Source organism: Amphiura filiformis, chromosome 8, assembly GCF_039555335.1.
Source record: "Amphiura filiformis chromosome 8, Afil_fr2py, whole genome shotgun sequence".
Classification (NCBI taxonomy): domain Eukaryota; kingdom Metazoa; phylum Echinodermata; class Ophiuroidea; order Amphilepidida; family Amphiuridae; genus Amphiura; species Amphiura filiformis.
The window spans coordinates 17,683,504-17,702,441 of NC_092635.1; the positions used below are offsets into that span (position 1 = coordinate 17,683,504).

At 35.1% G+C, this 18,938-nt stretch overlaps 1 protein-coding gene across 1 annotated transcript; it reads right to left on the minus strand.

Moving 5' to 3' along the window:
• Positions 1-7,742: 7,742 nt before the first annotated feature.
• Positions 7,743-17,292, minus strand: LOC140158725 (phospholipase ABHD3-like). Its single transcript, XM_072181919.1, has 9 exons — positions 17,054-17,292; positions 16,463-16,626; positions 15,802-15,920; positions 15,291-15,397; positions 14,639-14,751; positions 11,212-11,385; positions 10,547-10,595; positions 9,509-9,674; positions 7,743-8,843 (listed from the first exon to the last, which is right to left on the minus strand). The coding sequence occupies exons 1-9, from the start codon at positions 17,162-17,164 to the stop codon at positions 8,665-8,667; spliced, it is 1,182 nt and encodes a 393-aa protein (XP_072038020.1). The 5' UTR covers positions 17,165-17,292; the 3' UTR covers positions 7,743-8,664.
• Positions 17,293-18,938: the final 1,646 nt, after the last annotated feature.

The window sequence follows — 18,938 nt, forward strand, 5'->3', positions numbered from 1 at the left end:
TTGTGTCGATTTTACAACGTAGTAGGTGTACCTCGTTGGTTGGTGCACTGGGCGCAGACAGACGATGAAACAATTGCGTACGTGCCGTATCTCTAAACAAATTTAACCGTCACAAAGGTTCATGGGCTCAATATTGGTGCAATGTTTGCTTTGGCCAATGTCGACTCAATGTCGGGGGGGGGCACGTGTGGCCGAGTGGATAAGGCGTCCGACTCATAATCCATAGGTTGCGAGTTCGAGCCCCGCTCGTGCCAACGTGTTGTGTCCTTGGGCAAGGCACTTTATCCTCATTGCCTACTAGGGGGTGGGGTTGGGTTGGGTTGGATTGGATGTTTGTATGTTGTTTGTTTCAATGTTGCAATATTGGCGCTGATTAAGCTGCTGCCTGCAAATTGCATTGTGTCTGTTTAGTTGTGTTTAATGTACAATTCTAGCAATTTGACCTGCGGGTCACCATTAGAGTTTTAAATAAAAGCCTTCCTTTTCACTCAACACAAATGACCATACGTGTATGCTCCCCCGAAAATAATGTAGTTAAATGAGCAAAAATGACTAAAAAGGCTCATATGTGATGCGATCAAACCAAATCAGTCGGAACTCGGAAATATTGATTTTGAGATATAGCCAAACAAAGTATTTTTTTCCTTTTGTTTCCCCTTGTTTTGGGAACTCTTTAATTGCTCATATCTTTGGAACTGGTTGTTCAATTTCAATGGGGTTTTCTGCAAAATCCAGCTTTGTAAATACTGTTTACTATCCTATAGGAAACTGAAAATTTAATATTGCCGAGTTCCGACTGATTTTGCTTGATCGCATCACATATGTAACTTTGCCAACATTTTGCTAAAATTCCATGCATAAATGTTCAGAGTACTTTTATTTTGCATTTTCTTACCTTGAAATTTGGTTAAATGTTTTTAATATGTTCAAATGTATTGTTTTGTCTAGCCGCCCTCTAATTTGCATAATTGCATAACTAATGAGCTAATTTGCATTAATAACTTAAGAAAGGCTCTCAGCGAGAGTTCTATTTTTACTATTACAAATACAAACATAAATACAAATACATGTTCATGTAAAGTATCAATTTCTTAAGATTTTATTTCACACACCATTTGAATTCTGAACATTAAAGATAACCTTTAAATATTTGGAAAGACAATAAATAAATAATTATATAACAACATAATGATTCTTGTCAAAACAGCTGCTGCACACAGTAAATCGACATTTTTCATGTTAACATAATAATTTGATAGGGTTATACAGGTTTTATTTTAGTTTCAATTTCAGCAGCATTTTCGAGTTGTCAAAAATTTACAATAAAAAGATGAAAAAAAACCCACACCCTGTTCTATGAGCGGACTGACTTTTCCAGTAGGGTTGGGTGGTTGTGCCTTTTTTCCCTTTTTTTTTTTGTTGCAAATGACGCTAAAAATAAGCAAAATCTGCAACCAGATTTTAAATTAAATAATAATAATAATAATAATATAAAATAAATAATGAAATATCAGAAATTGAGGTTGGCATTCATTTGTACAGGATTTTCTTTTAATTTGGGGATTTAAATCTGGGTTAGTCGGACCCGTAGAACAGGGTTTTATCTTAAACTTTATCCATCAGATTTTGGTCATCGATGAAGAAAAGACCTCTAATACACTAGTAACCTTCACAAGACAAATGAATTATTACAGAAAAACAAATACATAATTATATAAGTCCAAAATACAAAATAGGATAAGTATGAACAAACTAACAAACCACTTTATGAGTATTTTCTTGAAACTGACACCACATAAAAGGTCATTACAATAGATACTGATTAACAATTACAATGAGTCATGATACAGTAACATTCTGCTCAAAATTTACAAATTGAAATATTAAATATATGCCAAGCATGCCTCTTCAGTTATGTTGTAAAGAGGGCTGAAATACTACTGTAAAACGTACATAACTCATTAACAACAATAAATCAATTAAGTTTTCAAAGTATATGATTTGTAGAATGAACTTTTGCAAAACATCAAAGTGTTATTTTTCAATAATATATTGATTTAGATAATGCAAATCAATATTTTGGCTGCTTAGACCAACAATATTGCATCTACCCTTAATTCTGTATGCCCGGGCATAAGGAATTCTGTGCAAATCAGAGGTCCTTTTCAGAGGGCTGAAAAGGACTTCCCAAGGGAAAGATTAAATCTTACGCATGTTTACAGACCTAGAGTACCAAGTAATTTCAAAGAGTATTTTGTATATTTTTGAAAAGAAATGGTTTCAGGGTATTTCCTCAAGTTATTAACCATTTTTAAGTGAGTTCATAAAATTGTACATATTTTCTGTGGTTCTCAGCAGATCTCTCAAAGTCTTTTTAACCAACTTAATCAGCCAATCAGCATTCAGCTGCAGCGCTGGTTAAGCTATTGATTTACCCAGTTAGACGGATTAGAAATTTGACATGATCTTCTCCACGGGGGCCAAAGGAGGCATTTTTGAAAATTGAGTTACTATAATTATTATCAAATACTGAAAACACCAAAGGTCTAGCATATTTGGGTCTAAAGTTATGAGGTTATGTGATGTGTATTTCTTATGTATTTTATTGTTTTTTACTCCATATTTTTGCCTTTATCTCAATTTAAAATTTGCCGCCTTTGGCCCCCATGGACCAGATCATGTCACAAATGAGAAATGGCTTGATTTCAACTATCTTTCTGTCAACAACTCCTGTAAGACAAAAATGTTGTTTTACTTCCACAGTTGTCATGTGAGACTCATGCGCGTATTTGGGGGGGGGGGGCTTTGGGGGCGCCAGACCCCCGGGGTCAAAGCAAGGGGGCGGCCAAAACGAAGGGGCGGCGGAAGAAGAAGGGCGGCAAAAACAGGGTGGCAAAAAGCGAAGGGGCGAAAACAATTAGCAAAGAAAAAGGGCGGAAAAAATTGAAAAAGTATAAAAAATTTTGAAAAAATGGTACTATACATCAAAATGTGTTGCTTTTAGGGCGCTAGCGCCTAAAATCCTTTTTTTTTTTTTTTTTTTCACTTTTTCAAACCACCAAAAAAAAAATTGGGTCAACCTTTTCGGGCTGTTAGGGAAGGGGCGGCAAAATTTAATTTTCTTCAGCCCCCCGGGATAGGAGCGGCCATGGTACGCCACTGAGACTTATGGGAGACAACACCTAACAGCTTGTACTATACTGTGTCTCGTCTCAAGTTGAGTAACGCCATGTTGGATTTTGTAGTCAGACTCAAATCAGTGGGTTAACAAGGGTCAAAAACGCCAAATTGCCTTTCTATGCGTTAGGTTAGCGTGCGCGATTTGAATTTGCCACTATGAAATCCAACATGGCGTTACTCTCAACTTGAGATGACACATAGTATACATGTAGTGCGTGCTAGCTTTAAAATGTTGTCTAAAATCAACTTATGAAAAAACCATAATAATGACTTGTTATTTGCACTTGCAGATATAGTGATTAAAGTTTCATCAATTAATTAATTTTATCATTTTAATGAAATGTTCATTAGTAGGCCTATATACAGTACTAGTAAATATTAATCAGTTAAGGGGTACTACACCCATCGATAAATTTGTGTCTATTTTTGCATTTTTCTCAAAAACTAATAACACAGTGGTAACAAAAGTTATGAATATTATAGGGGCAAGGAATCCAATAACTACACTGGAATTTCAGAGACCCAAGACAAGCGGTTTGTTATTTACGATCAGAAATAAGGTACCGCGAGGATGTACCTGGTTTCCTATCATATATACTGAACCGCTTGTCTTGAGTCACTGAAATTTCAGTGTAGTAATTGGATTCCTTGCCCCAATAATGTACATAACTTTTGTTACCAGCGTGTAATTATTTTTTGAGCAAAATGCAAAAATAGTCACAAATTTACCACATGGGGGTAGTACCCCCTTAAACTATACTGCTACGATAAGACTATTGAGATCACTTCATGGTTTTTCACATCACAGTATTAAGTTATTTGTACTATTAATTTTCAAAATTGAACTGAGTTGTTCTTAAATTTATAAGATGCATTTATCAATTCTGGCAATGCATTTATTGAGTTGGGTCTAGGTGATATATAAACATGGCAAAACTGGTACCACATTCGTAATTGACATCATCATCTTATAACAAAGATTAAAGCCATAATGTATGATATTATAATATGAAACTGTTGGTTTTTTTTTTTTTCAAACCTGATTTTTTGGTATATTTGTAATGTTCACACCAGTCCCAACTTACACCTAAATGGAATCGGCCAAATCTGATGCGTTTGTCAGGTAAACAGAGCAATTTTGACTTAATGTCATATTCAGACATTAATTCCTCATATAAAACTCCAGTTTAATGGACAAAAGAACCTGTGGGTTTCTTTCACTTTATCTTCTTATTTTAGCTTAAAATCGACAGAAACCTTTCCAGATAGTTATTGCTACTGAATATTATTATTTCAGCATTTTGCATAAATAACAAAATTAAAATTTGATGGAAATCGTACATTATGGCTTGACGAGTTAATCTCATGTACATGTAGTTCCTGGATGTAATTATACATAGTCATAATGTACTTATGATATTAAATTACCATACATGTATTAACTAACTGTTTTCCAGGATAGCTTTCCTGCAAACTTTAATATATTCTAGTAATATTAATCAGTTAAAATATACAGCTAGAATAGGACTTTCATCACTTCATATTAATCACATTACAGTATGATCTATAAGGTATAAAAGTTGATTTGAGTTGATTTTCAACATTTATTTACAATTCTGGCAGTGAATTTATTGGCTTGGATTAAATGGTAATATAGTTGATACAATCATATAAATGTAGCTATTATATCAAATTCCCAGGCATGTATAAACTGATCCTTTTCCACAATTTCATCTCTGCCAACTTAACAGTTTTAGTATGGTAAGCAAATGAAACCAAATATCAATTAGTAGTTTGGGCTCAACTAATTATATAACTCACACAAAGATTATCGTCATTTGACTGGTCAACTAATATTGATTAATATTTTTGCTATTTTTAGCATCAACTGTAAAAGACCACATACATGTATTTGTGCGAGTGCATTTTTGTATTTCCTAATGCACGCTAAAATTAAAATACATTATGCGTTTATCCATACTCTGTGTCGTCCAGTGGTATGCACAGGTTTTCAAGAGTGTGAGGTGGGAACAGGTCTTGATTCCCCTGACTGCTCAAAAATATTTGGCTTGCTTCGCTGGCCATTATTGGTAGCCCCATAATTTTACTTTGACTTGGCACATTTTCCCTGATTGATAAAAATGAGGGGACATGGCATCTGAGTCCCTGCGTACACCACTGGAGTACACACATAATTATATTCACAGGAAAACCATTATGCAAGTATGCTAATAAACATGTATGTAGCATTAACTTAATCCAGTGTGACTCTCAATTACAAATGTTTTTAAAATAAATGCATGTTAGATATTTAAAATTATTTCATGATCCTGATCAATTACAAAATTAAGTAGATGAAATAGAATATACATATGAATTATGAGTTATATAAAACAAATATTGAATGCTTTTATTTATAACAAGTTCCATTCAATGATGCAAAGGAACAACCATATACTCATACACATTTTGTATACCCTACAATAATAACCAATACAATTACATCAATGTTTGTAATGTTGAAGGTCATAATATGATGCAAATCTTTCTTATAATGAAAGAATATGTCATTAGAATTTGTCCTTTGTACAGCATACGATATCAAATATTAAGTTATGAGTAAATGTCATATACAAAAATATTACCATTTTAATTCAATGGTACTTAATCTAGATGTAGAAGAAAGGTGTTGGTCCTAGTATTCCCAACCATATGTCACATGAGTTGTTTGGCTATGAGTAATAAATTGAAGTGTTCAAAACATTGGGATATTCCATTTAAAATCCACACTACCCCTGTGGAAGATTTAGCTCAAGTCTGTCACAGAGGGAGTATGATTATTGAATAGAAAAGACCATTGGGTAACTTCCATTTGAAATACTTACTCCAGTTGTGGAAGATATAGGTAAAGCCACATGTATAGTATGGAGTATGGGTTTCAAAATGATTAACCCTGACCAACTACATCTGAAAAACATACTCCCTCTGTGGAAGATATTGCAAAAATGACAACCCCACAATGTTTAGAGGCATGGGGAGAAAAATCTGAAAAGTTACATATTTGGCACTTTTCTCCCAAAATAGTGAATTTTGATTGCTGATTGGAGAAACAGGGAGAGGCTGAATTTAAGGGAAATGCTCCCACAGCACCACCACAGTTTCTTTCCATTTATATGCTGCAAAATGTAAAATTTATGTTGCAAACATATGAAGGAGTCAGGTTCTTTTAGCTCTGTATGTGAAACAATTTTGTTTAAAATGGTAATAAACTTATAGCTCTGTATGTGATGTGACCGACATTTGGGAAATATCTTCCAAAAGGGGAGTATGAATTTCAAATGGAATTGACACATTAACCAACTCTATTTAAAACCCACCCTCAGAGGGTGTGTAAAATTCAATGGAGTTGCACAATATGTTAATTCCATTTGAAATTCGTCCCGCTGTAGAAGATATTCCCAAAGTCTTCCACTGTGGGTAGTGTGAATTTTAAATAGAATAACCTCATTTACATAATATATGACTGAGAAGTATTTGTTACATTTTAAAGGGGCATTTCGTGATCCACAGCCTCATCCCCCACTTTTCTCAAAAAAAGTTGAGATTTTTATATCACTGGAAACCTCTGGCTACATAATGTTTATGTACAAAATATTTCTTGCAGATTAATTCGTTTAGCAAAGATATCGTGAAATTTGAATTACAACGTATTGCCTATGGAGCAGTGTAATACACATAATCATGCATAACTCGCAAACGCAAATTCGAATCAACTGAAATTTTGGGAATATGCTTTTTTCGTGGATATGTACTGAAAAATGTCATAAAAAGAAGATGCTAGGATCACGAAATACTCCTTTAACTTATCTTAGTACAGAATTCAAATAAATAAACATGCTTTATAAAAATGGTCACACACTTCTAATTTTGCTAAGGCTATAAAGGTTTAGAGACATCATACTTCATAGGCTGCTATAGGTATCATTGGTTTGAAGGTTTCTTTGCATAGGTTGAATACTATACAATGTGACCACATCACATGACTTATAGAAAAACCTGCATTGTATATTGTATAGGTAATATACTTAAAGTTCCTTGAATCTAATTTTTTTGCTAGTTTGTTATTTTGAAAGTTACATATGTCATGGCATCTGTTAATTTCAGTATGATGTTGCATTATTAGATTTGGAATTGCAACTACTATTTTCAAATTTGAATAAAAGTGTTACTTTGCCAGAACAACTGTGTCTCTTAAAAGCACTATCAGTAATTCCTTAAATCAAAAAACAAAAATCGTTTTTTATGCATTTTTGTAAGAGAATGGGTGTGTTGACATAATCTGCAAGTGATAAGACTGAAAGCAAGCTAATAATACATCACATGTAACATGTTGGTCAATGTTTGGGGGAGCCTGAGTTGTGGAGCTTCATATTTATCAACACTGCTGTTTTCTTCCTTTTACCATGTTCACACACTTCCACCAATTTAAATTTAAAATTTTGCTGGGATCACTGACAGTGCCTTTAAAGCAGTGTTTCTTTTCAAGTCTGGAAATAATGTTGCCATGAAAATGTTTTGTTTTACTGTATGAAAATATATAATACATTCAAGATACAATATAAGACATGCATATGTTATCAATGAGATATGTATTGGATCATATTTACTTGGGCCTTTGGGCCCCACAGTGTTTATCATCAGGGTGTTATCAAACTGCAAGCATATGACACTGGTATGAAATATGCTGATGCTACACACAATTCAGTACCTTTTTATTAACAACAGCATATAATAGGAGGCGATCGAGTAAGATGAAAGTTTACACTTCAGTTGTGACATGAAAATATTCATATAAACATATTCCCATTTCCATGGAGTTTTGAGCAAAAATCACATGTGCATCGCAAATCTTATTGACCTGCTCATTGTTTCGTAAAATTTCGAAGCCCATTCTACCTCCTTACCATTTATCCCATATCTGAATTCTGGAGATTCACTACAAGTTGGGACATTTAAAATACAGTACACACTTCCTGAGAGACCTGGACTCATGCATCAGTCTTATGTCATACCCACTTCTGACAAAACCATGATGATATTACACACTGCCCCTTACATGAGCTATTAGAATATCTACATTGCAATATGATTGTCTTAAAAAGATTTGAAATATTCAAGATTTACAAACAATATATAGTATACGCACGTCATGGTAGTATCTAGCTGCTAGTACTTACTATCTACACAACCACCTTACCTAATAGATATTAATATAATGCCAATTATTTTTGGATTCCTGACTTTCAACAAAAAATGCCTTGAGGTACAATTTTTGGTCTCAATGTGTGACAAGCCAATAAGGTGGATTGTGCCCACACATGGCTATGGAGTCATGCTTATCCAAGCCATTGGTTTGAATACATATCTCTACCACTATGCCCTTACCGGGGCCCTTACCCCTGACCTGCCTGGCTACAACACTATTCACTGCAACTCATCAGCTCCAAATTTGAAGACAGCATCCACATACTCTGACATCAGCCTATCATCGTAACCTTTGTCATACGGTAGCAAACCTTCTAGAAATCCAAGATGGCCGCCGTAAGGAGTTACCACTAGCAGGATATTTTCACCTTCTTTAATTGCTTCTTCAATTGGTATAGCTGTATAGATAAAAAATTTTTAATGTTGTCAACATTTCCATCTTATTACATGACTTAGATTCAAGATGTGGATCAGGTTTGTGCATATTAATATGTAGTAAGTAATACTAATAACTTTTAACACCATATTTTGACTCCCCTGATCCAAAGATGATGCACCTGGGGTGGATCCAGGATCGTCAATTAATGAGGGGGGATGAGACTATAATTGTCTAAAATGGGATGATTTTGCATGATTTTGATTGATTTTATAGTAGTGCGACACCAATGGCATAGCGTCATAAGGGCACAGGAGATGGGCACATGCCCCACGATCAATTGCAAAATTGAGCAAATCCCATAGGAAAACTGCCGAAAAACGGCTTGTGCCCCCCAATCAGACCCGGGCCCCCAATCATGGTCGGTGCCCCCTCCCCCCAATATGATGACCCATGCTACGCTATTGTGCAACACCCTGTGCCCTGTCTGGATCCACCCTGCTCAAATGGCCTTTAAGTTTTCACCCAAACACCTTTTTATTCAATTTCAAAGACAATTTGTCCCAAGAATCCAGTTCCATCAGATTGAGCAAACTCTTACAGAAATCAAGTAAGCCTTATATTTTTATATATCGTACATGATTTGATAAGTTCAATATCCCACATTTCACTTGTGTTTATACTAACCTCTGTGTGGCGAGAAGGGATCATCGGAAGCACTCAGACATAGAGTTGGTACTTTAATTTTATGCATCTTTTCTATTAGGCAGGCATCTGAATAATAATGATCTACATCTCTGTAGCCAAACATCTTGACTGTCATCCGCTGGTCAAACTGCTTGATAGTCCGAGACTATGAGAGAAATGAGATGGGGAAAAAGAAATGTTACTCATACCTCATGAATTGGTAATGCTGGCAATGCTGGCTAATGCATTGTAGTTAGGTGATATCTCATCATTCCTCAAGTTGTGATGTATACCTTTCCCCTTGTCTAGCTTCAGACTTTGGTGAGAAGCACCAATCCACAAATAAATTTTTGCCAAGACTCTTGCACAAAGATTTGCATGAATCAAAGTGGATGCTTATAAAATTTTCAAATCTAAACAGTACATTTTTTTATATATTTTGCAAGAATCAATATTGATTGTTTGTACCATGAAATTCTAGCCTGCTTCCCTGAAAATCCAGCCTTTAAACAAGCTATAATTATGTTCTTTGTTCATCATAATTTATTGTAAAGGGTATATTACCCATCAGGGTATAAAATACTTTCAATATGTGTGTGAAAATTAGACTAGCCTGATGTAGTGGCTAGATTATGTTATGCTCACAAAGATTGATAATTGATAGGGTTTTTTCCTGCATAGTTGAAAACATTCACTAATGAACATAAATTGTTCCTATGAATATGATCATTATAAACACCCTCACCCCAGAACCAGAACAAATATATGGCGAACACTACACTTATATTATTTTTTAATCAGAAAACCAATGTTGGAGAGTGAACATAATTCATGGCATATGCCAAAACTTATTTTGTTATGAAGGTTTTTGACGTACAAACATAAAATTTTTGCTCTAAAATTGCTAGCCATTATATTGTAACTGCCTCCTAACTTCAGTTTACAATTTACATACATATACCACATTTGATGAGCTAAATTATCAACTTCACGATCACAATAGCAAGGTAAAACATGAGAACAAACACCATTACTCACCTTCATGATGTGTAATGTATCAAAGTGGTCCTCAAACATGCTGACATTTCTGGAAGCAAAAGTGATCATTATAACAAATTATTTTGGCATTTGTAGAAATGTACTTAATTAAAATTAATTAATAAACTGACATAAATCTCTGCTAATCAGATGCATAGATGTAAATCAATTCCCTAAAGTCAATCCAAGTGTTTGGGTATGAGCAGGTTGAAGGTTGAAATGATTACTATCAGGTGTGTTTAGACGGTTGCCTACTTTCGATTGTAACTTACAAGTGAGCCAGCAATTAAATTATGCTATAAGCGAGTGTGTGTCCACACCGGACTTACTTGTAAGCCAACTCAAAAGTAAGTGTGACCTTCACTGGTAAATTATGCCATGATTATGCACAATCAGAATAGGATTGGGTCATCAAGGTCATGCTTACATGCGAGTTTACATGCAAGTCTTGTACACTGGCCTTACATTCGAATGTAGCTCACTACATGTAAGATATCTTATATGTAAAATCGTCACTTGTAACTTGCATGTAGCTACATGCGAGTCCGTTTAGACGGGCATTACATGCAAGTTTACATTTCGTTACAAGCGATTTAGCGATCGTTTGAACAAGCCTTATGTATTTTTATTTTGAATTTTAATTGGCATCAGTGAAATTGACTTACTCTCTGACAGCTTGGTTCAGCCCTCTAGTCAGTGTATAGTTAAATAGAAGAAGATTGATTGGTGTTTCTAGATTTTTGGTTGATTCAAACATATCATAGGCTACTGATATGGTCATGGCGGCCACCATCTGTGCCTCTGAACCGTACTTGGCAAGGTAGTTAAATAAAATGATCCTAGAAAAGTAAAAAAGAAGAATATACATAATCATTACAGAATATGTTTGTACACTTGAGTTATAGATATGCTTCCATTGAAGATGTTGCAAGCCCTCAACCAAGTGGGGCTGAAGATCAATATGAGCAAGACCAAAAGTATGTTCAACAGTTTTGTCATCAAGAAGCAAATCTACATTCACCAAACAGCACTAGAAGTAGAAGAATATGTGTACCTAGGTCAAGTTGTCAAAATGAGCTACAACCTACAACCAAAAAGTTAAAAGAAGAGTGAGTAAGAGCAGGATGGGGTGCTTTTGGAAACTTGAATAAGGTGATGCAGAGCAATATGCCATTATGTCTTAAAGTCTACAACCAGTGTGTCCTCCCAGCCATGACATATGGCTCAGAAACTTGGGCCATGACTCAGAGAATGGAGCTGAAGTTGAGAGTGGCTCAACAGAGTATGGAAAGGTGCATGCTATGGATCACAAAAGAGACAGAAAAACAAATGAATGGATCAAAAGCATGACACAGGTCATTAATGTCATCCAGACTGTAAAACAAAAGAAGTGGTCTTGGGCTGGTCATCTAGCTAGAACATCAGATGGACGATGGACCAAACTGGTTACAGATCAATGGATACCTAGAAATGATACTAGGCACCAAGGCAGACTGAAAGTAAGATGGAGAGATGAAATAACAAAATTTCTTGATGTAACCTGGATGAGAAAGACGTGGAATAAATCAGAGTGGCGTCACCTTGGAGAGGCCTTCACCCAGCAGTGGGTCGACGATGGCTTAGAATGATGATGATATTGTAGATAATAAGAGAATGGAAGAAGAGATGTGATCATTTAATCCAAACCCATGAAGCATGCACTACTTATTCTATTAAGGCAGCTGTGTACTCTAGACATTGTTTCTTTCGCAAAATTGAGTTTTTTTGATATGTTTGTACTTTGTTATGTTTTTTATAAATACAAGGAATGAAAATCCAGATTTGTAAACTCCAACTGCAATATTTTAAGGATTTTATTTCACTATTCCACTCGTGTTTGAAATTGAAAAGGAAAGAAATCTTTGTTGTACCAGCAGGGTACACGCACGCAACAACGCATCGCGTTGCATATAGCGCAATTTGTTAACGCACAAATACGCTACGCACACGCGTCGCTTATCTGCATGCGCGGCGCATCTTATGGAAACACCACAGAAGCACAAAAACCTAGTGGTCAAATGGCTCTGTTTTAGCTGATAAAATGTGGGCTTTTTCAAGTTCTTTCCCCCGATTTAAATATCAAGTTATGAATAGATTTCGCTCAAACTTCTCAAGGGGCCATGGATTTACCCGATGTTTATGTAATGTAAGGTAGAAAAATCAAAACTGCCGCATTCTCCTGCGAGATTCGATGAAAGTGCAAAATGTGACCACTTTAAACTTCAACGGCCATTATTTCAATGTTCATTTTTTCGGTAAAATGACGATTTAGGTACACGATAACTCAATAAAAACAGCATCTATAGGTAAGCAAATATGATCATCGTAAAAAGCATGATCAACTCAAGAAACGGTTTTCTCATTTTTTTATATTTTGGTCTATTTCCGATTTTAGGCATCATTTTGTGCAAATAGGCGTTTGTGAATTTTAAAAAGTTAATTTGATGCCTTATATGGTCAATATCTCAAAAAATAAGGCCAATATCAAAAAAATAAAAAAAACGTTTTTGGAATGAAGCCTCAAGATTGAGCTAAAAACAAAATAAAATATTTTGGAAAGAGTGTTTTCACTTTTTTTGTGATTTTCTTCATAATTGTTGTTTTTACCCCAAGTCTGTATTTATATTAAGATTTATTGATGTCTTGCCTTCATAAAAATGTATACTTTTATATGTCTTGCGCGAATAATAATTACAAAAGTTATTGCACTTTTACTACATGCATGTCTGAGAGTACACAGCCTCCTTAAATGACTCAACACCAATATATTCACACTGAAAAAAAAAAGATTGTTATATCCATAATATACCAAATACTTGTTCACATCACCAAAGGAAAGTTTTCAGAGTGAATTTGAAATCAAAATATGAAAAGACTTCAATCCACCTTCATAACCACTACAACCTGCCATTTGAATATAGACATAAAACATACTAAGGTTGGATACTTCAAGTATGACTTACTAATTCTATCACAGATGACTTTTCATTCCGGTTACTTGTGATAACTGTATTAATGAATATCAAAAGCGTTTGAAACTGAACATTTTTCCTTGCATGAAAGCTTGGATAACTGGATAAATAAATATTAGTATGCAGTACAAATGAACAAATAATAAAACATAGAGACACAAACAAAATGAAACAAAATTTATTATTTGCAGCAACTTGATAGTACATCTGACACATTTTCACCAAGTTTACCTTCCAGTCTTCAACCAACCTGATTTAGTCCAGCAAAGTATGATTGCAATTCATATTTAATTGTGGCCTACTGACTGTCTCTGATCTGTAGGCAAACATATCATTATGAGTTTGACATATGGCCAAATCCAGATTAGTCTTTTTGTTAAATTCATGTTATGCATGAACTATGTTGAATTAGAGAACAGGGGATCAGTGCTTTTGCTCCATACTGGGCAGCATATCAATTGTTTAACACTGAGTGATCAGCATCGACCATGCTGTGCTGTACCGTTATGCCTCCCTCTTCCACTTTCTTATCACACTGAAGACTAAATTGATATGCTACCATTTAGAGCTAAAGCACTGATCCTGTGTTCTCTAATTCAAAATAATTCAAGTGTAGATTCATCCAGATTCGAGCATCCCAAACTCATAACAATATTATACCTGTTTCCAATTTCAAGTGCAATTTGATTAAGCATTTTTTCTAAAAGTTCTTTCATTATAAAATTAGTGATCAACTTGATATTGATGACACATTGTGTAAGCATTCCATTAGGATTAAGAACTCATGTGACACATGGAACAATATATCACATGACCTATAAAGAATGTTCAGGGGTGGTACCAAATAGGGACCAGGAGGCAGACTTCCCCATCAAAAAATATTTTACAGGTGAACTCTGGACAAAAAAACGCAACTTTTAAGACTTCCATCCAAGATCACGACCACCGACTTCAGAGCCCCCGTTAGACCACCAGACCACTCTCGTCAACTTCCAGTATAGTCCCTGGTGGACTCTTCAGGAGTGATTTCTACAAGGTACAATGTACAAGATTAGAAATGGTAACATTTGAATGAACTCACCCTCCAATGGAAGCTCCTACACCTAGTAAGGGTGCATCAGGATATAGCTTTTTAATGTGAGATACAACATGATGAAGATCTTCAGTATTAGCAGCACAAAATGTCCTAGGAGTCTGCACAGAGAAGAAAATGACATCATATGTAATGGTTTGTACAGTAAAGATATCTCCTACAGTAAAAGAATATAATATCTTATAAAAGGAAAAAATTGATAAGTGTACACTAGGTATTTTTATGTGCGTGTGTGTCTGTATGCATATGTGCACAAAATGCATGTGAGTTAGTGTCCTTATGTGTTTGATGAATATTGAGCAACTAACATATTGGCACCTGAAGATAGCTTACATTTTTCTCATAACCCCAGTGAAGTAAAATTTTAGACCTGAGATATATTTCCTTTTGATGATATGAACACAACGATGTGGTAGCCTCATCCCCATATGGTGTTCCACCCGTACTCTTCCGAGTCATTTTGATAAACACATTTTTGCTTCTAATACCCAAAACTCCCTGAGCCATTTTCAATGACTCAAGTCAAAAGTAAAATTTGGGGAATCAAATTATTATATGGTTCGATGTATTGTAGAAAACACCATAAATAAAAAAATTGGACTGCCTATTGTTAATCTAATGTTGACAAGCTTTTACTCACCCTTAGCTGTGCTCCTCCAAATCCTCTATTATTGAATACCACACACCTGTATCCTAGCTGCTTCACATTATCAGCAAAATGCAATGCATAGCTGGCACTACTTGAACCTGCATGCACAAAGAAACATCAGAAATAAAAGATATAGGAATAGCAAAGGAATGTGTTTAGAGAGGTTTGTACAACCCTTATTGGTTAATGTAACGTGTAAATCATCTGATTGAAGGCTAACTGGGCCAGCTTCAAGGGTCTGACATACCCCATGACTATGTATTGAGTACTATAGACAAATGAATACCTTAGTAGTTACTAACAAACCCAATATGTCCATATTGGTCCTATTTTTTGTGACAAACTGTTCAAAAAGTATACAAATACCCATTGTCAGACATTTCAAATTCCACTTATTACATGCAAAATATTTTTTTTAAAAGCTATCAGGAATCCATGATTCTGATCCTCTACCCACCATTAGTATTTACAAACATCTTTCCTAGACTATGTCCTCACATACCTGTTAACCCTGGTAATATAATAACTGTTGGTCTTGATTCTCTTGGTATGTTGCTGAGTTCATCATTATCAATCCAGTCTAGTAAGATCTCACCACCATCAGATGTCAGGATCCTTTCACTGTACACATGGATAATAGTGTTTAAGATTTAGTTTTTATTTAACTACTTATTCTAACATATTGCCAGCATCACATGGAGGTTTACTACCAAATCTCAGAGCATAATTTTTAACCCTGCTTAAAGGAGCATAATGTTTTGGTTATGTTACCCCACCCTATAGCTATTCCATCCTATACACCCCTAACAATTCATGACCTTAAAGTCACCCACACAAAATTAAGGTTATGTCTTCAATAAGGGGGTGTATGGATTTAACTAGAATAGCCAATGTCCAAATGAATCCCGGGTGCCGGCATTGTGTTCTTGACAAGCCTGATATTACCCATAGGCCTCTGATAGAACACTCTGTAATAATTTATGTCAACTTAGAATAGGTCCTACCTGGGATTCAAAAGCATGCAATGGTAATATTTGGAGTTTCTCTGTGAATTTAGAAAAACTGAGATGAATCTTTGTAACAATTCCCAATATCTTCTTGTTATTAAAACTTTTGGTATGTTCCAGGAAGTAATTTATCTGATCTTTTTCACCCATACGTACCCTCTATACTTGACAGCAATTTCTGTTTTTATTAGAGCTCTCACAACAGTTTGCAACCTTCCTTCAAAACACCATATTGTTGGCCAGAAAGGTTTGCTTAAAATAGGCATGTGTTTGGTGGCAAACCGTAGTAGACCTGCATTCTGACATGTTACCAATGGTTTCTGAAAAAGACAAGAATAAACACAATTTAATGGTTAGCAATTATTTTGGCAGTCGAAAATAAATGAATGAACAAACCATTGAAGCTCACAAGTAGGTAGTCAGAAATTAATATTAAATGATTTTGAGTTTAATTATCAATATTATCATTATTTATATTGCTGTTGGTGCTGTTGGCACTGCTATTGTATTGTTACTGTTGTTGGTGTTTTTTTGCTACTATTCTCATTTACTTTAAGTTGAAGAATGCCTTTATTTTTCTTGCTTATGTTCTTTGTTTTGTTTTCTTTTTATGTTTTGTATCTGTTTAAAGATACCTTCTTAGGTAACACACTTTTAGGACAGGACTCCAAATTTCCTAGTACAGGTGCTGCTGATGAATTTAACAAAACATTAATTAAATTTAAGGTACCTGTATTATTAACTTACCCTAACCACTTTTGCAAAGTAATATATTGCATATACTGCTCCCAAACCCAATACGACTGCTGTAGAAGGCCATTCCTTTACTAACTGAAGATATCGATAATATCGATCCATGTTTTACACATCGCTAGATATGTAACCTATACTTAGCTGCAGTCAAAGTCTGGAAATTATGGCACTTACATGTATCAGGTATAAATATCGGTAAGATACATACACCTTACAACCTGTGGAAAGAATTACCATAGTTTGTCAACTGTTTGTAGAATCATTTTCAAAAAAAGGTTGGTAGGATTTACATAACTTGTCATACATGTATAAAGGCATCCCCTCAGTATACCATCAGCAATTCAGAGTCACATGAAAAAAATCAAGACAGAGGATATGCTAATATCCTACCATTTTTCTGTGGCTCTAAAATGCAACAGTGACTCAGCAAAGTCAACATGCTCATTTTTGCCCATGAAAATGCATCACTGTAAACCCACGAGCTTTCAGGGGGTACTGCCCCCTGAACCTCCACCATGGTTTTGGTGCAGTTGGAGCAGTTACAATAGAATGTAAGGAGAGATGGTTAACTTAGTAGAGCTAAAAATCACTCTCCTATATCAGTTCTTGAGTAATGGCATGGCCATGATGATGAATGATGACAATCATAAACAAAGTCAAAACATGAGAAAGAAAAATTATTAGGCCCTACTCTCTTTAAAATGTTTTGCCTTTGCTAGAGCTTGTCATACATGTAAACGTATAGTACATATAGTGACATACTAATTCATGAATTATATAAAAATGTATAATATTTATTGTATGTACCGTACCATACGTACTAGCTATCCTCAATCCAGGCCACAAAACTGACGATGGATATATGAGGATAGAATGTGGAGCTATCTCAAAACGCATCAGAATCAGTGAAGCATGACACCATGTTAAAGAATGGAAATGGAAGTAAACACGCCGATCACAACGGGTATATCGCCACAAAAAGTTGCTCAAATGACACGTCAGCAAATTGAGCATGGTTAATCTCTTAAAAATTAGTAAACTTTGCTCTGAAGATACAGGTAAGTCATCAATATAAATTTCCGTAACATTATACTTCACAAAAGAATTGTTTTAAAGGGGCATTTCATGATCCACAGCCTCATCCCCCACTTTTCTCAAAAAAGTTGAGATTTTTATATCACTGGAAACCTCTGGCTACATAATGTTTATGTACAAAATATTTCTTGCAGATTAATTCGCTTAGCAAAGATATCGTGAAATTTGAATTCCGTTCTGGTGCACCAGAACGAAATTACAACGCATTGTCTATGGAGCAGTGTAATACTCATAATCATGCATAACTCGCGAACGCAAAATCGGAATCAACTGAAATTTTGGGAATAGGTTTTTTTCGTGGATATCTAATGAAAAATTACATAAATAGAGGATGCTAGGATCACGAAATACTCCTTTAAGATGTTTGAAAATGACTGACGTAGTTATATATATGCACCCTCAATCTTCTATCCACACAGTAACTATCGTGTTGTTGTGGATATAATAATTTTTGCAGTAAATCTTTTACAAGTGCATATTTTAATCATACACCACATATTTACTGCATTAGTTGTCTCCGATTGGCTGCTGAGGCGATCTGCTGTTGCCGAGTGGAAATCGACTACGAGTATGAAAGAACTTTGCGCCATACGCGTTGTTAGCTCCGACTTTGCAATATCATGGTAGTACGCGCTCGTCAAAGGTTTACTGCAAAATATAGTTAGAACTTAGACTTAGTCTTAGATAGATTTCTCGATCAAAACTAGCTACTACATTGTATACTGTACTACGGCCCCGCCTCGGCGAGTATTTATTTTTATACTTCTTTTTATTTACTTGAAAT

Excerpts from the sequence above, each read along its gene's own strand:
- LOC140158725 (XM_072181919.1), bottom strand. The coding sequence starts at position 17,164 with ATGGATCGATATTATCGATATCTTCAGTTAGTAAAGGAATGGCCTTCT. Across the intron at positions 16,627-17,053 it reads ACTTTGCAAAAGTGGTTAGG|AAACCATTGGTAACATGTCA; the intron begins GTAAGTTAATAA and ends TGTCTTTTTCAG. Across the intron at positions 11,386-14,638 it reads GTAGGAGCTTCCATTGGAGG|GATCATTTTATTTAACTACC; the intron begins GTGAGTTCATTC and ends TTACTTTTCTAG.